At 37.9% G+C, this 22,531-nt stretch overlaps 7 protein-coding genes and 1 pseudogene across 8 annotated transcripts; 3 read left to right on the forward strand and 5 right to left on the reverse strand.

Annotated features, from left to right (window-relative positions):
- Window positions 1-3,258: 3,258 nt before the first annotated feature.
- Window positions 3,259-4,236, forward strand: GCK72_008556 (uncharacterized protein; the record flags this gene model as incomplete). The annotated part of the gene is made up of 2 exons (XM_003093194.2): window positions 3,259-3,338; window positions 3,432-4,236. 2 exons carry the CDS (start codon window positions 3,259-3,261, stop codon window positions 4,234-4,236), a joined length of 885 nt encoding a protein of 294 aa, XP_003093242.2.
- Window positions 4,237-6,525: 2,289 nt separating this feature from the next.
- Window positions 6,526-7,458, reverse strand: GCK72_008557 (uncharacterized protein; the record flags this gene model as incomplete). Its single annotated transcript, XM_003093166.2, has 2 exons — window positions 6,526-7,393; window positions 7,442-7,458. The coding sequence occupies 2 exons, from the start codon at window positions 7,456-7,458 to the stop codon at window positions 6,526-6,528; spliced, it is 885 nt and encodes a 294-aa protein (XP_003093214.2).
- Window positions 7,459-9,418: 1,960 nt separating this feature from the next.
- On the forward strand, window positions 9,419-9,793 carry GCK72_008558 (uncharacterized protein; the record flags this gene model as incomplete). Its single annotated transcript, XM_003094893.2, has 1 exon — window positions 9,419-9,793. The coding sequence occupies one exon, from the start codon at window positions 9,419-9,421 to the stop codon at window positions 9,791-9,793; it is 375 nt and encodes a 124-aa protein (XP_003094941.2).
- Window positions 9,794-10,860: 1,067 nt separating this feature from the next.
- Window positions 10,861-11,880, reverse strand: GCK72_008559 (uncharacterized protein; the record flags this gene model as incomplete). Its single annotated transcript, XM_003094932.2, has 2 exons — window positions 10,861-11,752; window positions 11,801-11,880. The coding sequence occupies 2 exons, from the start codon at window positions 11,878-11,880 to the stop codon at window positions 10,861-10,863; spliced, it is 972 nt and encodes a 323-aa protein (XP_003094980.2).
- A 440-nt stretch (window positions 11,881-12,320) lies between these two features.
- GCK72_008560 lies at window positions 12,321-16,069 on the reverse strand (annotated as a pseudogene). Its single transcript has 2 exons — window positions 15,972-16,069; window positions 12,321-13,221 (listed from the first exon to the last, which is right to left on the reverse strand). Coding segments are annotated over exons 1-2 (999 nt in total).
- On the forward strand, window positions 14,141-15,207 carry GCK72_008561 (uncharacterized protein; the record flags this gene model as incomplete). Its single annotated transcript, XM_003094911.2, has 2 exons — window positions 14,141-14,220; window positions 14,310-15,207. The coding sequence occupies 2 exons, from the start codon at window positions 14,141-14,143 to the stop codon at window positions 15,205-15,207; spliced, it is 978 nt and encodes a 325-aa protein (XP_003094959.2).
- A 503-nt stretch (window positions 16,070-16,572) lies between the features above and the next one.
- GCK72_008562 (uncharacterized protein) lies at window positions 16,573-17,596 on the reverse strand (the record flags this gene model as incomplete). Its single annotated transcript, XM_053726887.1, has 2 exons — window positions 16,573-17,470; window positions 17,517-17,596. 2 exons carry the CDS (start codon window positions 17,594-17,596, stop codon window positions 16,573-16,575), a joined length of 978 nt encoding a protein of 325 aa, XP_053586464.1.
- Window positions 17,597-19,295: 1,699 nt separating this feature from the next.
- Window positions 19,296-20,312, reverse strand: GCK72_008563 (uncharacterized protein; the record flags this gene model as incomplete). The annotated part of the gene is made up of 2 exons (XM_003088600.2): window positions 19,296-20,184; window positions 20,233-20,312. The coding sequence occupies 2 exons, from the start codon at window positions 20,310-20,312 to the stop codon at window positions 19,296-19,298; spliced, it is 969 nt and encodes a 322-aa protein (XP_003088648.2).
- Between the last annotated feature and the right edge of the window lie 2,219 nt (window positions 20,313-22,531).

Consider the following 22,531-nt stretch of genomic DNA (forward strand, 5'->3'; position numbering starts at 1 on the left):
CTAACTGTAGTCAACGACGCTTAACTTGCCAGACCGGACGCGCCGACCCGTCAACCCTCGACATGCGGCTACGGAAAACGCAAGTCGAAGAAAGGAAAGAAATGACGACGCTTAGGCCGACAGTTTCACGCCACTTTTTCCGTTTTTCATTCCCCTATGCTTTATCAGTATTTTTGGCTCAGAAGGCGTAATTTTGAGAATTTTGAAAAAAGAAAAAGACGGGCATCATTAAGAGAAAATTTCTGATCTTTTGGCCAAAATTTGAAGAAAATCGGTTCAGTAGGGAGGGCGGTAGGATCGGCGACAGACAAACAAACATACAGAATCTGGTGTTTGTTAATAGTAAAGATCTCCCGCCGACGTCTGGCCAATCTAAACACTCTCTCAGCCATCATCCCTGCTAAAGAAATGACATACCTTTGGTAAAAACCCTTCAAAAACGAATATAACTTTGTTTTTCACCCTTATTTTCTCCTATAATTTTTCAAACTTTCATGAAAGTTTTGCATCGATGTCTTCGACGTTCTCATTTTAAATTTATATAGGGTTTATGCATTGTGTTTCGAGAAAATTTCAAAAATTTGTCAAATTATCACTAGAAAAGTCAAAAATTCCACTAATATTAATTTTTCTTCCGTGTTTCGATATCAAAAAATAATGTGATGACAGAGCAAATGGAAAGAAGATTCCTTTCATTCCTTTATACATGTAGAGACTTTTCGAAATTTTCAAAACTTTCAAGTACTAGCGAGGTGAGTACAACGTCTAGAAAAATGTGTTTCAATATTCTCCAAGAAAATTTTGTGGTAACTTTCATTGAATACACATGTATCAGCAGCTTTAAATGACAATAAAATCAGAGCAGTTTAAAATAGAGATACAACGAAAAATTGGTGTCCTAACTAAAAATATACAATTGTGGAACACACTTGCAAGTTCGGCATGTTTCTAGCAAAAGGCAAAGAAGCGGATATAAAGAATATTTCCGATATCTTTGTTCGCAATTACTGCAGCTGTACCGTCTTTCCGTCTGATTTTAACCAGATAATCACTGACAATGCCGTAATTTTGACATATTTCTTGTTGCTTTTCTTCTGTCACATCAACACAATGAATCCCTTTCAAAAGTACTTCTCTGCTTACGGAATTAGTGTTATCGATTGATAGAAACACGTCTTGAAGTCTTGGATTCGATCCACGGATCCAGTGCTTGACGAATCGATTGAATTGTTTCTGAGTTGACGGGCGATAGAATGTGACTTTTTTCACTATTGACCAGTAACATGTCATCTAATGAGTGTGTATCATGAAATCTGATCTTTCCGAAGTTTTGAATGAAAAATTTTTGAACTTCACAAGTATCTTCAAATGGGTTACTTCTCAGAGTTAGTCCGTTCAAGTCTTTGAAACTTTTCAAAATTTTATTACTTTGAATATCAGCAACTCCTGGAGTTATAGTAAGACATTTGACATTTTTCATCGTATTTTTCAGCGATTCCAATTCAAATCGCTCACTCCCTTGCCATAAAAACACCTCTAGTGGCTCAGAATTACAGAATACCGTCTGAATGTGATTTAACCAATCGCTGAAGTTGAATGGAGTTGATGGTTGGAAAGGTTTGTCTTGAGATTGATAAGACGCAGAAACTGGACGAGTAATGTCAAACTCGGCATTCCGATCATTTGAATCGTTGCGAAAGATCAAATTCCACGAGCTAAAATGTTCCAATCTTCCAATGTTCACATTTAGACTAATCACACGAGAAATGCCAATGAAAACTTTAAGAGCTCTCAATCCCAATGAAGTCACAAGATTTTTGGTCTTCTTTGAGACAAAGGAGATGATTAATCTGAAAAAAAGTATATAGAGTTCTACAAGTAACAGCAGCCACTTACAGTTCCTTGGGGTCCGTGTTTTGGAAAACTTGGACGATAACATTTTCAGAAAGTCGAAATAACGGAAAAGTTGGTTCCATTTGAACGAACTATGGAGAGAACAGTGTGGCCAGGGAGGGAGTTTTGTCCTGGGAAATGAGATTGCAGTTATATTTGGTTTTACCAGAAAGTGCCTATTAGATGAATGTTCTTTTGGGGAAGTTTGTATGGTGGGGGAACGGGGTTGTTGAGGGTAGGTCGGGAGGGAGGACTATTTAGTTTGCCAGAAGGTTTTGATTGTGAGGACTCGTACCCAGCGAATGTTGACAGAGGAAATGAATAGATGGGTCCTTTAGGTGTGAATCCTTACAATTAGAACCTTCTGGCAAACCAAATAAGACAACAATAACCAATGTTAGTCGGTCGCAGACTACGTATCAATGGTTTTATAAAAATCAGCAGGGTGGCAGACTCCGTCATCGTTTTGACTTGACGCGACCAGACTTGTCAAAAATCGGGTCGGGCCGAACTTTCGCTCGGCCCGGCACGGCCCGGCCGGCCCGGATTCAAAAGTGTGTACCCAGTTTTCACCATACTTGTCAAATGACGGGCCGGCCAGCCGGCCCGACCTGAAAAGCTTCGGCCCTGGCCCGGCCCGTCAGGCCCATCTTGTCAGGGATATGGGATTTTTGAGAAAAATTTTCAATTTCTTTTCAATTTTCAATTTTTCATGCGGAAGACAAAAAGACACTCATATTATTCTATGAGAAAAGTCTGAGTTCATCTTAGTACACCTTTAATCAAATTTGGGAAAAAAATTCAAAAAAAATCCCTCCAAAAAGACGGGTCTGACGGGCCGGGCCGGGCCTGAAGTTTTGAAAAAAAGCCCGGCCCTTGACTGGTTTTTATCAACATTTTTTGAAAAAATAGAGTAAAAATGGTTAAATTATCGTACATATTCACATTTTGATTCAATTTTAAAGTTTTAATCAAAAACTATACTTTCTCCGTAAAAAAGTTTGATGATAGAGAAGGTTCGGAAGCTGGTGGTTTTTGAAAAATGGTTAAAACCACCTGTGAGATCCCCACCAAAAGTTATTTTTTTGAAAACTTGTAGCTTCCATTTAACTGATTGAGTTGCTGGATGAGAAGAGGATCAAAGATGGAGACGGCAGTTCCACCCAACTATTTTCTTCTTAGCAAACAGAATTGACACGCATAGACGTTTTATCCATTTTGTCTGTCTACATTCCCAGTACACTATAAAACAGATGAGTAGTGACAATCCTCTGGGAAATCAAATAGAGCGACAATCTCATTTCCCTAATCGCACTTTCTCCAACCTTCTGCTCATTTGCCCACAAGAATCGATAATTCGTTCGAATGGAACCTACTTTTCCTCTACTACGACTTCCCGAAAATGCTATCATTAAAGTTTTCCAAAACCTACCTTTGGGAACCTTGTGAGTTTGACATATATTATGGGAGGGGCTTTATTCCAAAGACTTTGAAATTTAAAACACATTTGTAATCGTAAACGACATGCTTAATTTCAGGTTCTTCATCTCTCTTGTCTCTTCGAAAACTAAAAAGTTCGTGACATCATTGGGATTAAGAGCCAATCATGTTGACATCAGGATTGACCGTTTAAGTGAAGTAGTTGTGCACACTCAAGCTCCTTATTTTAATTTGCCACTTCTACCATTCACACTATTAGAGTTCAAGGACTGGATGAACCATATTCGGACTATTTTCTGTTACACTTCGCCACCGAATGTTCGTTTTTCTCCAAACCGTGCGAGATTTAACGTTCAATCGTTGAAAGATGCAATTGGAAATGTCAACTGGCTTTATGTGTTTAGAGAATTGACTAATGTAAAAAGCAGGGAAGTTTTGAAACATTTCAATACTCCCAACAATTTGTATCTAAGTAAGAACCCATTTGAAGAAGTCTCAGAAATTCAAAAGATCTTTATTCAAAACTTCGAATCAGTTGAATTTCATGACTTCTATTCGTTGGATGACATGTTACTGGTCAATAGTGAAAGTGCCCATTTCTACCATCCAACAACTCAGAAACAATTTAACCGATTCCTCAAACACTGGATTCGTGGGTCTAATCCAAGACTACAATACATGTCTCTTTTTGTTCATAAAACTGATTCGGTCAGTGGAGAAGTGTATTTGAATGGGATTCGATGCATCGTAATGAGCGAAGACGCAAAAAGAGAAATCCGACAAAAACACAAGCTGTCAGCTAATGCCGATATGATTCAGATCAGACGGAAGGATGGGACACCTGCAGTGATTGCGACCAAAGATGAGAATATTCTATATGTCCGCTTCATTGTGTTGTACTAAACTTGAATTTAATTCAAAAGTGCTTTTGGCGAATAAGCTGTTTATGTTTTTTTCCATGTCTCCTTGTTTGTTTCCCCTCCTTTAATAACTTTTGTTTTGTGGTCTCCCCTGTATCTTCTACAAATTTTAAAAACGTTCTATATATTTACTGTTTTCTGTTTTAGACTAAATTGTGCTTTAATTTTTCTGTGGTATCTCCTACATATCTTCTCTATATCCTCTATTTTTAACCTACCTCAACATTCGAACATATTTTGTCATGCATTTCCTGTTACTCATACAAAATAACTCCTTAAATTGTTTTTCAAATTATACTGTATATCGAATAAATGTGCCAAACATTTCTTATCCGGAAATATGAAGCCACGGTATATTTTTTCGCACACCTTCTGGAAATAATAGGACACCCTCATTTCCCAGAACCCATCTCCTTTCCGGCCTGCTAATGTCATGGTCCTCTACATCCCCGTCTACTACACTGTCATCCAAATTTCACAAAAAGAACGTTCCCAGTAGTCTCCTTCTGGCAAACCAAATATAACGACACCAGAGTTGCGCGGAAGTGATTTTTTCTAAAACGGAAGCCGGAAGTCGGAAGTCGGAAGTCGGAAGTAAAATTTTGAAAACGGAAGTCGGAAGTGAAATACAGCCCGGAAGTCGGAAGTCGGACGTCGGAATTCCGCGCAACTCTGAACAACACCCTTATTTCCCAGAACTGCACTTTTTGCCAACCCCCGTTGAACACTATTGATTTGTGGGGACAAATGAGCAGAGATTAGGAAAGAATAGTCGACGGTGTAGGCTGTCGTTTTATCTGATTTCCCAGAAGGTTCTGTGGACTCATCTGTTGAAGTGCAGCACTGTTGACAGAGCTAATGGAAAGAAAATTATTTGTATTCCGTTACACTTGTAGACTTTTTGAAACGTTCAGTACAAGTGAGATTTCTTAGAGCATTTTGTTTAAAAATGTATTAAATAAACATGTCTCACATGGGAATGACCCAGGGTGTAACGCTGGGATTTCTTAGATATTTTGGGAAATGATAGATCTTACCCTAACTAGAACAAAATAAAAATATTACGTGCCCCTTTTGAGTTTACAGAGAATGGCAGACACAATTCCATTTTTTCGAATTTTTCGAGTTGAGTCACTTCGAGACATCGTAACTCGGTCAATTTAAGAGCAATCTTTTCAAACTAAAGTGTAATCGCAAGAAATAGACCAAGGCTTTATAAAAAGTAGCATACTCATGTTTCCAGCTGTGATTCCCAAATTACTATAAATGAAAATGTGAAAATTTGCACTTCTCATGAAATCAGAAAGTGGTCATTTTCGAAAAAACGTATTTGGGAGACCATGTCTATCTGATTGCCAGTGACAAATAAGGTATATATACATATTCAAATATATGGCTCGCCTTTCATTCCAGAGACTTATTTTCATTTTTTCAATTTTTAAGCTCAACTTCATGTATAGGGATACGTCAATTCCTTAAAAATAAACTCAGCGCGTTTTGTTGAATTCTCAGTTTTTTGTGTCAGACGGCTATCCCAATACTTTAAAAAACTAAATTAATATAAAATATCGTTATCCCATTTGTTCGAAACGAACGATCAACTCTGCAGTGGAAAAACCGCGCGTATCCCTATACATGAAGTTGAGCTTAAAAATTGAAAAAATGAAAATAAGTCTCTGGAATGAAAGGCGAGCCATATATTTGAATATGTATATATACCTTATTTGTCACTGGCAATCGGATAGACATAGTCTCCCAAATACGTTTTTTCGAAAATGACCACTTTCTGATTTCATAAGAAGTACAAATTTTCACATTTTGATTTGTAGTAATTTGGGAGTCACAGCTGGAAACATGAGCCTGTTACCTTTTATGAAGCCTTGGTTTATATCTTGCGTTTACACTTTAGTTTGGGAAGATTACTCTTGAGTTGACCGAGTTATGATTTCTCGAAGTGGTTCAACTCGAAAAATTCGAAAAAATAGAATTGTGTCTACCATTCTCTGGAAACTCAAAAGGGGCACGTAAGATTTTTATTTTGTTCTAGTTAGGGTAAGATCTATCATTTCCCAAAATATCTAAGAAATCCCAGCGTTACACCCTGGGTCATTCCCATGTCAGTTGCTTTTCATTACAATAATAACAAAAAATCGGAAAAAAAAACTTTACACTCTTGATTAGCGAACAACATAATAATCATAATTTAACAAATGCAGGGGTTGGAAAGAATGAGATAGGAATTGTGGAACACACTAGCAATGTAGATTTGTTTTCAGTAAAAGACAAAGAAACGGATATGAAGAACATTATTGAAATCCTTGGTCGCAATCGCTGCAGGTGTCCCGTCGCTCCGCCTGATCTCAACCATGTAATCACTGACAATTTTGTGTTTACGACAGATTTCTTCTTGCTTCTCTTCTGCCACATCAACACAATGAATTCCTTTCAGAAGCACATCTCTGCTCACCGAATTATCGATTGATAGAGACATGTCTCGAAGTCTTGGATTAGACCCACGGATCCAGTGTTTGGTGAATTGATTGAATTGTTTTTGAGTTGTTGGATGGCGGAAATATACTTGTTCGCTGTTGACGAATAACATATCATCCAGTGAGTATACATCATAAAATCCAAAAAATTTGAGGTTTTGAATAAAGAATTTTCGAATTTCACAAGATTCTTCGAATGGATTAATTCTCAGAGTTAATTCGTTGTAGTTTTTGAAACTTTTCAAAATTATTTTACTTTGAATATCAGTAACGCCTGCAGTTATAGTAAGACAAGTGACATTTTTCATCATTTTCTTCAGCGATTCCATTCCAAAGCGGTCACTGCCTGGCCGGAAAGCTACGTCTAGTGGTTCAGTACAAGAGAATACATTCCGAATGTGATCCAACCAATTGCTGAGAAGTCGAAAGGTTTTGCCCAGACATAGGCAAGAAGGAGAAATTGGTCGAGTAATGTCGAATTCGACATTCTCATCATTCGATATGTTGCGAAAGACCAAAATCCACCCGAATCTTCCAATGTACACGGTTATACCAATGTCATAAGTAATGTCGATGTAAACACTGCTGGCTCTCAACCCCAATGATGTTACAAGGTTTTTGGTTTTTGATGAGACCAGGGAGAAGATCAATCTGAAAAAGTGTGAGGCGTTCTACAAAAAGCTGCAGCAAAACACTTACAGTCCATCAGGATTCATGTTTTGGAGCACCTGCACGATGACATTTCCGGGGAGTTTTAGTAAAGGAAAAGTAGGTTCCATTCGAATGAATTATCGATTCTTGTGGACGAATGAGTAGATCGGAGGAGAGAATAGACGACGGTGTGGGCCAGGAGGGAGGTGAGTTCTGGGAAACGAGACTATAGTTATATTTGGTTTCCCAGAAGGTAAAAGTTCTTTCTGGGAAAGTTGGCATTGTGGAAGTCAGGGGTGTTAAGGGCAGGTCAGGAGAGAGGACTATTTGGTTTGCCAGAAGGTTTTGATGAGGATTCGTACACGGGGAATGTTGACAGATCAAATGTATAGATTGAGGTGTAAATCCTTACAATTAGAACCCTCTGGCAAATCAAATAAGACGACACATCCATTTCGCATCAACGCGTTCATAAAAATCAATAAGGACAGTCTCACTGGGAGAAAATTGAAGCCAGTGTGTTTTGCACGTCCCTGTCCCCACACTGAATGTCGTGGAATTAATAGGGGTTAATTCACGACCTTGAGTATTAAGCCTGGTCCATTGCCAGATTTACACAATTTACTCAAACTATAATAAATAATAAAATGAACACTAACAGCTGCGTGAAACGTGAACCGTGACCAACCATACTGCAACCAATACAGTTCTGGACGTGCTCTCCTAAACTCAACCTGGTGACCTTACGATAAGGATCGCTCTACATTCTGAGCATAAAAGGAAGAGGAAGTCGTCAGAAGTCGTCGTCTCTCAATCACTCACTCACCGATGTTCTACCGTGTCTGCCGAAGGAAACTTGGAAAATGGCTGTGCGGATCTCTACATGGAGTGCCGACAGGTGAAGCTCACAAGCTTGGATCAGGGATTAGTCCAACACCTTCACCGCCAACTACAGCAGCTCTGGAGATGCCTAACTTCAAGGCCAAGAGAACTCTTTCTGGTATTCATGTTGATAAAGTTGTTAGTTTTCTCCTCTTTCTGTTGCTCTCATATACTAAGTTTGACACGGGCCCACCGTCCCTCAAAGGTGTCATTTCACTGAAATCCTAATTTCTCAAGACGAACGTTGGTTCTAATAGTTTTCTTCTGGTATCTATATAGTCAGTCAACATTCCCAGAACACAATGAAACAGATGATTCTAGAAAGCCTTCTGGCAAATCAAATAGAGAGACACCCTCATTCCCTCTAATATACTTCCTTCTCGGCCTACACCGCCGACTATTCTCTCCAACCTTCTGCTCATTCGTCCACAGAAATCAATAATTCGTTTGAATGGAACCTTCTTTTTCACTACTAGGACTACCCGAGAATGTGATCATCGAAGTGATCAAGAATTTTTCATTGAAACAATTGTGAGTTTATTACTACTTTAGGGTGGGGCTTCATTGTAATGAATTCAAAATGAGAAACGCATTTGGAGTAGTAAACGTCCTTCATTTCAGGTTTAAATTCTCCCTTGTCTCATCGAAAACTAAAAATCTCGTGTCATCATTAGGATTAGAAGCAAGTGATGTTGACATCAACATTTGGAACACTATTAAGGTAGCTGTGCGCATCGGAATAAACAGTTTGGATCTGTACTTTTATAAAGATTCGAATGATCCGAATGCTTTAATGCCCGTCGATGTCAATATCCCAATTGATGCTACTTGTGACTATGAAGACACAAGAATACAATCAACCACTCCATTCAACTTCAGCAATTGGTTGAATCACATCAATACCGTATTCTGTTTAATCAAGCCACCGGATGTTTATATCACTCGAGGCTGTGTGAGATTTGAAATTGAATCGTTGAGGAATACAATTGGAAATGTCAATTATCTTATTGTGTGTGCGGATGTAAGCAACACTTGTGGCAAGAAAATTTTGAAAAGTTTCAATGCTCACAACAGATAATTCTGGACAGGAATCCATTTGAAGATACTTGTCAGATTCAACAAATCTTCATTAAAAACTTCGAAATGATCATATTTTATGACGTTTACTCATTGGATGACATGTTATCAATCAACATTGAACATGTCAATTTCGCTCATCCAATATCTCAGAAACAGTTCAACCAATTCCTCAAGCACTGGATACGTGGGTCTAATCCAAGACTTCAGGACATGGCTCTATCAATCAATACAACTGATTTCGTCAGAGGAAAAGTGTATTTGAATGGGATCAAATGCATAGAAATGAGTGAAAAGACAAAAAGAAAAATGAGTGAAGATTACTTCCAGCCGCTTTTTGATGATATAATCCAGATTAGACGGAAGGATGGTACAGCTGCAGTTATTGGGACCCACAAATTTGAGGATATTCTCGATATCCGCTTCGTTGTGTTGCACTAAAATCGGATTGGATTTAAAAGTTCCATCCATTATTTACTTGTCACTGTCTTTTCCATATCTTCTTGACCAATAATTACATTTTCTCTACTTCCTTTATTTTCAGCCTACCTCAACTTTTTCGAATACATTTTGTCATACATTTTCTGTTAATCATGCAAAACAACCCCATTAATTGTTTATTTTTAATTTTAAAATTATATTTTTTCATTGTATTTCTACTGTTCATCATACGGTAGCGGTCATAGGTGAGTATACCTCCATACTTTCCTATGTATCTCAGCTGAAACTTGTCCGTTTTGCATAAACTTTTTTTCAAAGATAGCTGAAACATCCAGTAAAACTGACATAAGTTTTGATTGCGAGAACTGCCAAACCAAATAAGACAACACCCCTATTTCCCAGAGCCTCTCCAACCTACACCATTTTTGGCCCATTCGTCCACGGAAATAATTTATTCGAATATTCTGCCTATTTGTGCTAGAAGCAACCGACATACACAAAATATGCATCAACTCACAACTGTCGGAAATGAAAGTTTTTTATCATTTCGACAATGACAGTCTTAGGGAGTCGAAATGGAGGAAAAGTTAATTCCATTCAAACGAATTATTGATTCCTGTGGACAAATGAACAGAAGGTTGGAGAGAATAGTCAAAAACACTACTTGTTAGCCACTGAAAAGATCATGATAATGCAAAAAAAAATTGGGCTGAAAAACAATCTCACTGCACAGAAACGGAAGACCAAAGTCACACCCTCAAAGAAGAAGGAAACTTATGCACCAGCCAAATAGATATTGACCAAAAAGAGACGGAACTAATAATCAATGGATTTTTAAAGTAGAAAATATAATTCATGTTATTCAATCGATATTTATTTGCAATTTTCAGTTTCAAAAAATACTAGACAGTTTAACATAAAGGGGAAACTGTAAATTTGGTGAATTGAAGTCTGAAAACCGAAAACTGTAAATGTAAAAAACGTTTCTAAAATCTGGAGGTGATACAAGAGAGACGGACTTGCGAAAGTTATTAAAGAAGGGGAAATTAAAAAAAAGAAAATCGGTTTTAGTGCAACACAATGAAGTGGACATAAAGAACATCATCTTCAAAGGTTCCAATGGCTGCAGTTGTACCATCCTTCCGTCTGATCTGAATAATATCAACATAAGTTGTCAGGTCGTATTTTTCACGGATTTCTGTTTTTGCATCTTCACTCATTTCCATACATCTAATTCCTTTCAAATACACTTCTCCGTTGACAAAATCGGTCATATCAATTAATAGAGACATATATTGCAGTCTTGGATTTGACCCACGGATCCAGTGTTTGACGAATCGATTGAACTGTGTCTGAGATATTTGATGGTAGGATTCAGCTCTTTCACTATTGATCAATAACATGTCATCCAATGAGAAAGGATCATTAAATTCGATAAATTCAAAATTTTGAATTAAGATTTGTTGAGTCTGACAAGTTTCTTCAAATGGGTTTCTTTCCAGAAACAATTCGTTGGGAGTATTGAATTGTTTCAAAACTTCTCTGCTCATAACATCCGTCAATAGACTGCACACAAAGAGAACGTTGACATTTCCAATTGTTTCTTTCAACAATTCAATTTCATATTTCTCACAACCTTGATAAAAACGAATATTCGGCGGCCGAGTACAACAGAATACAGTCCGAATGTGATTCAACCAATTGCTGAAACTTAATAATGGTGTGGATGATTGAATTCTTGTTCCTCGATATTCAAAAGAAGCAGCAACCGGAAGAGTAATGTCTACTGGTAGATCATTCGAATCGTTATAGAAATTCAGAGAAAGTTGGCATTTTGTAGTGTGCACAAGTACACTAATTCTGAGAAAATCAGAAATCCGGACTTCAAAATCGCGGGCTTCTATAGCTAACGATGTTACAAGTCGTTTTGTTTTCGATGAGACAAGAGAGAAGATCAATCTGGAAAAAAAAAAGAGATTATAGCAGAAGCTGCAGCCACCAACTTACAATTGATTAATATCTATGTTTTGGAACACGTGGACGATAGCATTTTCAGGAAGTCGAAATAGAGGAAAAGTAGGTTCCATTCAAATCCAAGTTATCGATTCTTGTGGTCGAATGGGCAGAGAATTGGAAAGAATAGTCGACTGTGTAGGAGATGTACTCGGAAATGAGGGTGTCGTAATATTTGGTTTGCCAGAAGGTTCTCTGGAGTTATCTGTTTTAAAGTGCCCTGGGAATGTTGACAGAAAAAATGGAAAGAAGATACCTTGCATTCCTTTACACTTGTGGAGGCGGCGCCTAGAAATTTAAAAAAAAATCTCTAAGAACATTCTGCAGAAAAATTTATTAAATAAACTTGTATCCATAGCTTTCCATTAAAATAATATCAGAATAGTTAAAAACAACAGAGATACAGAGGTTCTGGAGTAGCGAACAACTGAAAAATCATAACTTAACAAGTGCAGGGACGTTTGGAAAGAATGAGAGAGAAATTGTGGAACATGCTTGCAAGGCAGGTGTGTTTTTAGTAGAAGGTGAAGAAATAGATATGAATATTATTTTCGTACTTGTTGGAAGCAATCACTGCAGATGTCCCGTCGTTCCGTCTAACCACAACCATATAATCACACTGAATGCTGAGTTCTTGACAGATTTCTTGTTGTTCTTCTTCTTCCAGCTCCTCGCATGGAATTCCTTTCAGCAGCAAGTCTCCATTCACGGAATTAGTAATATCGATTGATAGAGACATGTCCTGAAGTCTTGGATTTGATCCGCGGATCCAATGTTTGACGAATCGGTTGAATTGTTTTTGAGATATTGGACGGGTGAATATGACTTCCTCACTATTTGTCAATAACATATCATCTAATGAGTATATACCATGAAATCTGATAAATTCAAAGTTTTGAATGAAGAATTTTTGAACTTCACAAGTATCTTCAAATGGGTTACTTCGCAGAGTTAGTTCGTTCAAGTCTTTGAAATTTTGCAAAATTTCTCTACTCTGAATATCAGTAATGCCTTCAGATATATCAAGACAATTGACGTTTTTCATCGAATTCTTTAGCGATACCATCTCAAATCGCTCACTGCCTGGCCAGAAAAATACGTGTAGTGGTTTATTATAACAGAAAACTGCCCGAATGTGATCTAACCAATCGCTGAAGTTGAATGGAGTGGATGGTTGAAAGGTCTTGTTCTCAAATTGAAAAGAAGCAGAAATTAGACAAGTAATGTCGAATTCGGCATTTTGATCATTGGAATCGTTGCGAAAGATCAAATTCCACGAGCTCAAATGTTCCAATGTTCCAATGTGCACCATTACACCGATCTCATGAGAAATGTTGATAAAAACGGTAAAGGCTCTAAATCCCAATGATGTTACAAGGCTTTTGGTTTTCGATGATACCAATGAGAATATTAATCTGGAAAAGTATATACATGTAATGTTTCACCAGGAACTTACAGTTGACTGGAATGCAAGTTTTGGAGCACTTGGACGATAACATTTTCGGGTAGTCGAAATAGTGGAAAAGTAGGTTCCATTCCAACACGATTTATCGATTCTTAAGGACGAATGAGCAGAGGGTTAGAGTAGTCGACGGTGTAGGCCGGGAGATGTGCTGGCAAATGAAGGTGTCATTATATGTAACTTCCCAGAAGAAGACTATTAGGACCAACGTTGTTTCTGGGAAATTAGTATGACAACGGGTCGGGAGAGAAGCGAGTTCTGGTTCAATATGTTGACGTCGTTCTATTTGGTTCGTCAGAAGATTTCGATCGTGAGAACTCGTACACGGGGAATGTTGAGCAAATGAATAGATGGGTTCTTGAGATGTGAACACCCGATTTCCCAGATCTTCTCCAGCCTTCGCAAACAAAATACATATCTATCCATTGTAGAGTTAGTCGGTCGCACGCTCCGCATCAGCGGCCTCATAAAAATCAATACTGGGTGGCCTTGCTGGGAGGTAGACTGCGCTATCATTTTGACCTGAGGCAACTATTATATGTTTTAAAGGGGTGATGACAGAGAAGGTCCGGCAACGGTGGTTTTTGAAAAAAAAAGGTTAAAGACACCTGTGAGACCCCCCCCCCCCCCACCCAACGATCTTCTTCTTAGCAAATAGAATTCACACGCTGAGACTTTTTATGCATTTTCTCTGTCAACATTCCCAGGAGAAATAATTCTGGAGAACTCTCTGGTAAACCAAATAGAACGACACCTGATCGCACTTCTCTCTACCCTCGACTATTTTCTCCAATTGTCTGCTCATTCGTCCACAGGAGTCATTCATTAGGATCCTCTGCCTATTTGGTTACTAAAACGGATAACTCGTTTGAATGGAACCTGCTTTTCCTCTATTTCGACAACCCAAGAATGTCATCATCGAAGTGATCAAGAATTTACCTTTGAAGCAATTGTGAGTTTATTACTACTTTGGGGAGGGGCATCATTCCAGGGTTTTGAAAATTAAAACACATTTGCAGTAGTAAACGTCCTTCATTTCAGGTTCAAATTCTCTCTGGTCTCATCGGAAACTAAGAATCTGGTGTCATCATTAGGATTAGAAGCAAGTGATGTTGACATCAACATTTGGAACACTATTAGGGTAGCTGTACGCATCGGAATAAACAGTTTGTTTCTGAACTTTTATAACGATTCGAATGATCCGAATGTTTTAATGCCTATCGATATCAATATCCCAGTTGCTGCTACTTGTGACTATGAAGACACAAAATTACAATCATCCACTCCATTCAACTTCAGCAATTGGATGAATCACATCAATACCGTATTCTGTTACACTAAACCACTGAATGTTTATTTCTATCGAGGCTGTGAGAGATTTGAAATTGAACCGTTGAAGAATACAATTGGAAATGTCAATTTTCTCATTGTGTTTGCGGAAGTAACCAACACTTGTAGCAAGAAAGTTTTGAAAACTTTCAACGCCCCAAGCGAATTGTTTCTGCATAGAAGTCCATTTGAAGATACTTGTCAGATTCAACAAATCTTCATTCAAAACTGCGAGATTCTTACATTTGTTGATGAATACTCATTGGATGACATGCTATTAGTCAACAGTGAGATAGTCAGTTTCAGTCGTCCAATATCTCAAAAACAGTTCAACCAATTCGTCAAACATTGGATCCGTGGGTCTAATCCAAGAGTGCAACACGTGTTTTTATCAATCGATATGGCCGATTTCGTCAACGGAGAAGTGTATTTGAATGGGATCAAATGCATGGGCATGAGCGAAGATGCAAAAAGAGAAATCCGTCGGATGCACAGTCTGCCAATGTATGTCGATATAATCCAGATCAGACGGAAGGATGGGACAGCTGCAGTTATTGGGATCCGCAAATCAGAGAATATTCTTGATATCCACTTCGTTGTGTTGCACTGAAATCGCATTGAATTTAAAAGTTCCATCCATCATTTACTTGTCACTGTCTTTTCCATATTTTCTTGACCAATAACTACAACTTCTCTATTTTCTTTATTTTCAACTTACCTCAACTTTTTCGAATATATTTGGGTCATACATGTTCTGTTACTCATTCAAAATAACTCCATGAATTGTTCATCAACTTCTATTGAATACATATCTAATAAATGTGCCAAACTTTTGGTGTATTGTTGCATGGAAGGGGGCATTTTATATCCGGAAGTCAGGTGTTCAAGGTTGATCTGTCAAAGATCTAATTCCGTATTTTTGAGTTTTGCAGGTCTGAAAAGAACTGCAAATCATGTTTTCTTCGAGACCATTTCGTGCAAATTAGATGCGCGTTTAACTCATTTTGATCATTTCTTGAACACGGTTATAACTATGTCAATTTTGTTTTATTTTCGACAATCATTTCGTGAAAATATGTATGAAAAAATAATTACTAATGTCAAAATTACATTTCTTTATGTGAATTGATGATCATTATTGTCTCGCGAGATTCTCGCAATGTCCGTGAAGAATTTATGAAAAAATGAGTATGGGAAATGAAAAATAAATGAAACGCGCTGGAAAATGCTGAATCTGAACTATGCCGAACATAACGAGGCAGAACGAAACGAGAGGAATGCGAGAACTTGCTGGATTCAGCTGGCATCGTTTCGCAACACTCTGTTCTGAATCAAAGGGAGCGGAACCCATGAGTTATTATATATTGTACTAACCAGATCCCGAGTTCAGAGGAGTCTTCGGCGACGGTTTGCTGCCATCGGAAGACAGGTTGTTGAGTCTTGCCATTACTTGGTGGAGGGGGTGGCGTCATGACGGAAGAAGAGTTGAAGCAGGTGCAGAAGCTTCTCAGTGAAGCAAGAGTGGTTCTTTTGTCGATTCCTCTTCCTTATATGTATTGAGAATGTAGGGTTATCGAGAGGGCAGGTGGGAAGGTCACGGCCATTTGGTAGAAATTTAGAGGAGTTGGTTAGCCAGGAGGGAAGGACGTAGGGTCACGTTGATTTGTTAGAATATGCGTTCATTTTAAAGTTGTAGTCTGGTAGAGATAAAGTGAGGAAAATTTTTCAGTCTGGATTTAGCTAGGTCATGAATTGAGACCTATTTATTCCGCAACACACTCTAATAAATATACAAAAAAGGTTGATAAACAATTCATGCAGTTTATTTGTATTAGTAACGGAAAATGCCTGACAAAAAGTGTTTGAATATTGAGGTAGGTTGAAAATAAAGGGCGTAGAGAAATTGTAGTTATTGACCAAGATGACGAGTGAATGACAAATATCAATGAATCGCGGATACAAAGCGAATCCGGTTTTAGTGGAACACAATGAAATGTAAATAGATAAAATTTTCGGATTTGTAAGATCCAATCACTGCAGGTGTACCATCCCTCCGTCTGATCTGGATCATTGAGGAATAGATTGACGAACTGAGTGTTTGATGAATATCTCTTTTTACATCTTCACTCATTTCCATACATTTGATCCCATTCAAATACACTTCTCCGTTGACAAAATCAGTTTTATTGATTGATAGAGCCATGTGTTGCAGTCTTGGATTCGACCCACGGATCCAGTGTTTGAGGAATCGGTTTAACGTTTTTTGAGATATTGGATGGTAGAGATCGGCTCTTTCACAGTTGATCAATAACATGTCATCCAATGAGTATACATCACCAAATTCGAGAATTTTGCAGTTTTGAATGAAGATTTGTTGAATCTGACAAGCTTCTTCGAATGGATTATTGATCAGACATAATTCGCTTGGGGAACTGAAGTGTTTCAAAACTTTCCTGCTCGAATCGTCAGTCAATAGTCCAGTCGGAACGAGCTGATTGACATTCCCAATTGTATCTTTCAACAATCGAAGATCAAATCTCTCACAGCCTTGAGAAAAATATACATTTGCTGGTTTAGTCCAACAGAATACTGTCCGAATGTGATTCAACCACTTGCTGAAGTTGAATGGAATTAACGATTGAGTTCTTGAACCTTCATTTCCAACATAGGCAGCAACTGGAACAGAAATTTCTACCGATAACAATTCATTCTGATTATTCGATTCCTTATAGAAATCCAGATTCAAATAGGAATTTGTAGTGCGCGCAAGTACATTAATTCTACGAGAAATGCAAATGTCAACATCACTTGCATCTAATCTTAATGATGACACCAGATTCTTAGTTTTCGTTGAGACCAGGGAGATGATAAATCTAAAAGAATAAACTATTTTGGAAGAAGCTCCACCAAAAAACATACAGTTGATTAAGATTCATGGTTTGAAGTACGTGGAAGATAGCATTTTGAGGAAGTCGAAATATTGGAAAGGTAGGTTCCATTATAACTCGAATAATCGATTCTTGTGGTCCACTGGGCCGAGGGGTGGTGAAAATAGTGAACGGTGAAGGCCGTGAGGAAGGTATGATCTGGGAAATAGAGTGTCGTTGTGATTGGTTTGCCAGGATGATAGTATTGGCGCAAATAGAGACAATGATCATCTGCCACACTATTAACAAGTAGGGAAGGAGGTCAGTTCTGGGAAATGAGGGTGTCGCTCTATTTGCTTCGCCAGAAGGCTCTCTAGACTCACATCTCAAGGACACATAAATTTCCTCTGTCAACATCCCCAGTGTACATCGACAGATGACTCCAAAAACCTTGTGACAAACGAAATAGAGCGACACCCTCATTCCTCAGTACGAATTTACTCCCACCGGAAGAGCATTATAGGTTCACGAACTCGTGCCAGGGATGTTAAAGACGCATCTGATTCATTGGGAATTTCGCGGAATGGTCTCGTAGCTGAACACGGTGAGAGGTTCATCGAAAGTGCAAAGTTAAAGACATTGCTTGCGCACTACTCGATCATTTGCGCATTTCTCGATTCAGAAATTTGCAAGCCTACAATAATTGAATTTCGATTCAATAATGGAATACTCAGAGGAAATGCAAGAAAATTTACCAATTTAAGGTTCTGAGTAGCAACTAATGACTAACAAATCATAAAAAGTCAAAATTTTAAAATATTTGAAAAAAAAATTTTCAATATTTTTTTCAAATTTTTAGATTTTCAAGTAAAAATTGCCGAAAAGTAACTTCAAAACTACTTTTATGATTATTCAGTGCAAAAGAACTATGAAAAAACCGATTTCAATGAGAAATCCGTGTTTTTCGGAATTGTGATTACAGTCAGCTGTTCACAAAAAATGTATCAACTTTATTAGTATTGAGTATATATACAATTTTGGGATTAAAATGTCGACAGTAATTGGGTCTATCCATCTTGTAAACGTGAGTTTGCATCGAGACTTCATTTTCGAGAAAAATGTGAAAAACTGACTATTTTTTCAATTTTCAGTAGTAAATGGAAAAACGGTGATAACTTTGTGCAAACTCCACCAACGCAGGTCTTTTTATAATCAAAATATTCACAATTACGCCAACAACACGGCTTGCAACACTAGAAAACGGAATTATTTTTTTCTGAGCTGTAATTAACGAAAAACTGAATTTTCAGTTGAATTTTTTTTCTCTCGTTTCTCTGCGTCTCTCTCGCGCCGCTCTCTCGCCCACGTGTTGCGCAAGTGCGCTCTGCCTCGATTCGATGAACCTCTCACCGTGCTGAAAAGGATAAAGTACCGTGTTTTTGAGCTTTGCAGGTCTGAAAACAACTGTTTTCCGCTTTGAGACTATATCGTGCAAACCAGATTTAACACCACCAAGCACGAGTTCGTGAACCCTTGATTTCCCAGAAGGCGAATACATAGAAAATGGAAAAGAAGATTTCTTGCATTCTTTTACACATGTAGAGACTTTTCGAAAATGAAACAATACAAGCGAGGTGTACAACCTCTTATATCTTTCAATATTCTCTAAGAACATTCTGTTGGAACATTTATTAAATAGATATGTATCAGTAGCTTTCCATTACAATTGAACCGTTGCAAATAAAAACAGAGATAGAACGAAAAATTGGTGTCTCAAAGAAGGAACAAAAAAAGCAAAATTTGTGGAACACACTTGCAAGGCCGGTATTTTTTAGTAATAGGCGATAAAACAGATGTAAAAAACATTCTGGAAATCCTCGGTCGCAATCACTGCAGTTGTCCCGTCTTTTCGTCTGATTCGCACCATACGATCACTCTCAATTCTGTGTTTCCGACAGATTTCTACTTGCACTTCTTTCGCCACATCAACACAATGAATTCCTTTCAGAAGCACTTCCCTGCTCACGGAATCACTGTTGTTGATTGATAGAAACATGAGTTGCAGTCTTGGATTCGATCCACGAATCCAGTGTTTTAGGAATCGATTGAATTGTTTTTGAGATATTGGATGGTAGAGATCGGATCTTTCACTGTTGACCAATAACATATCATCCAATGAGTATACATCTTGAAATCCAATGCTTTTTAAGTTTTGAATGAAGAATTTTTGGACTTCACAAGTATCTTCAAATGGATTACTTCCCAGAGTTAATTCGTTCAAGTCTTTGAAACTTTTCAAAATTTCCTTAGCCCGAATATCAGTAACGCCTGCAGTTATAGCAAGAGAATTGACGTGTTTTAACGTATTCTTTAGCAATTCCATTTCAAATCGCTCACTGCCTGGCTCGAATTCTACGGCTAGTGGTTTAGTATAACAGAATACAGTCAGAATGTGATCTAACCAATCGCTGAAGTTGAATGGAGTAAGTGGTTGAAAATTTTTGTGTAGAAAAAAAGTAAAAGCAGAAACTGGACGAGTAATGTCAAATTCGGCATTCTGATCATTCGAATCATTGCTAAAGATCAAATTCCACCCGAATATTCCAAAGTTCACATCTAGAAAAATCTTATGAGAAAAAGCGATGTAAATATTACTGGCTCTTAATCCCAACGATGTTACAAGGCTTTTGAATTTCGTTGAGACAAGGGAGATGATTAACCTGAAAAAGTATGAAGGGTTCTACAAGTAACCGCAGCCAGCAACTTACAGTTCATCGGTGTACATGTTTTGGAGCACGTGGACGATAACATTCTCGGGTAGTCGAAATAGTGGGAAAGTAGGTTTCATTAGACCATAAATTATCGCTTCCTGTAGTCGAATGAGCAGAGGGTTAGAGAGAGAGTTGTCGACGGTGTAGGCCGGGAGGGAGGTATATAGAGGGAAATGAGTCTGTCGCTCTATTTGATTTCCCAGAAGGAGACTATTAGGACCAACGTTGTTTCTGTTATGTTAGTATGCCAACGTGGGGGGCGGGGTTTGTAAGTGCAGGTCGGTAGGGAGGCCAGAAGTTTTCGATTGTGAGGTTTCGTACACTGGGAATGTTGACAGAGCAAGTGGATAGATGGGTCCGTGAATCCTTACAATCAGAACTTTCCAAATAAGGCAACACCCCCCAATTTCCCAGAAACTTCTCATAAAAATCGATAAGGACAGCCTGCGCCATCATTTTGACCTGAAGCGACTATAGGCTGTCTCTCCTTCATAGTTCATTTCGAAAGGTTTCAAGGTTTTAGTAGTTAACAATTCTCGATTTATATCGTAAAAAAGAAGAAAAAACACGAAATTTTGTTGAAAAAAGCAAGAAAACGAGAAATCGAGAAATAAAAATAAATATTTTGTCCGAGAGGTCTACACGGGGCCAAAAATTCGCGTGGGAAAACTCTTCCACATAGGCTACTTTTCAGCCGGGAAAACGGGAATTTAGGGCGTTTAGAGCGATTTTTAGCCCATGTTCCAATGATGAAAGTTGTTCAGAATTTTCTGAAGTATCAGAATCTCAAATAAAAAATATGACTTCAGTTCTCCTTTAATTGTCTGTTCCACAATTGGATCCCTTTCTTCCAACGTTTTTGCATTTGCAAAGTTTGATCATTTTCTGTTTTCTATTTCAGAATCTTCTGCTTTCAACCTTTTCTTCCCCACATTAAATTTTGTCCTTTATTTCAAACTGTTTTGTGCTTTTGGAACTGAAAATTGCTAATGAATATCAATTGAATAAATTGTTTGATACAATGTTTAAAGAGAATGTTACCGCTTCAACCGTTCTTCTGCCACAGGGTAAAGATTCAAAGTATTTTCTAGTACTATTAGGGTGTTTCATAAGTCTTTGCACTTTTTCTATCAGTTTTTGATCAAATTTTTCTTAATAAGAAAGAAGTTCTAATAAGTTATATATGGTCCATGAGTACTTATTACATCTTGCCAACATTGTGGTAGTTCGGCTATTCCGGCCGCGTAGAACTCTGGCGGCTGTGAGCTGAAGAAGCGATCAAGGTCTGATTTCACTTGCATTCGATCATCAAATTTTTGACCAGCAAACGAGTTTTGCAATGATCTAAAAACATGATAATCAGTTGGAGCAAGGTTTGGAGAATACGACGGGTGGGGTAGAATTTCGACTTCCTGAGCCTTTAAGAAGGTGCGAGTCTTGGTAGCAGTGTGTGAGCGAGCATTGTAATGCACCAAAAAAAAAAGATCGATTTCCGCCCGTGATGAGCGATGGAATTGGATCATTTTATGGAGTTGTTAACAGTATACAGTAGCGAGCATAGGTGAGGGCAGATTCATACTTTCATGTGTAACTCAGCTGAATCGTGTCCGTTTTGAATAAACTTTTTTTTGAAAGATTGCTGAAATATCCAGTAACAAGAAAATAAGTTTTTTGTAAAAGTTTCAGTTCTGATTTTTTTCAATAATTGATTTTTCCTGATCGTGATTTGAAAATTCGAAAATAAACTTTTTATTTTTCTCTTGGAGTTATTTAGTTTTTAATGTCAAAATGATGGAAAATGCTCAGATAAACAAAAAATTATGTTGAAATAACTTCTGAAACCCTGAGCATCGTGCCAGAGCTCCAGAAGTCAAAAGTAACGTCCTCAGGAAAACCATCATAACTCATCAAAAAATGTTCCAAATTAGCCAAAACATGTACCAAAAGACGTGTTTTGAGTTCTTCTACAGACCAATATCAAAAAATCAAGATTTTAGAAACTCAGGTATTTTTGGGCCAGCTTGCCCTCAAATTGGGCCATGTGGCGCTGAAAATGGGCATGGTGGCCCATTCCATGAGGGCCACTATGCCCATTTTCAGGGCCACATGGCCCACTCGATGGGCAAAGTGCCCAGATTCGCTACAACGCGCTGCATTCCGCTCCCTTTGCTCCTTCCCATTCAGCAATATAATTAACCAGAATACACGTCTTTGTACTTTCTACTATTTATTTGTCAAATTTAAATACAAAATCATAATAATTTCAGTAATTATGGGAAGTAATAGGATAAAATAA

Source organism: Caenorhabditis remanei, chromosome III (assembly GCF_010183535.1).
Source record: "Caenorhabditis remanei strain PX506 chromosome III, whole genome shotgun sequence".
Lineage (NCBI taxonomy): Eukaryota > Metazoa > Nematoda > Chromadorea > Rhabditida > Rhabditidae > Caenorhabditis > Caenorhabditis remanei.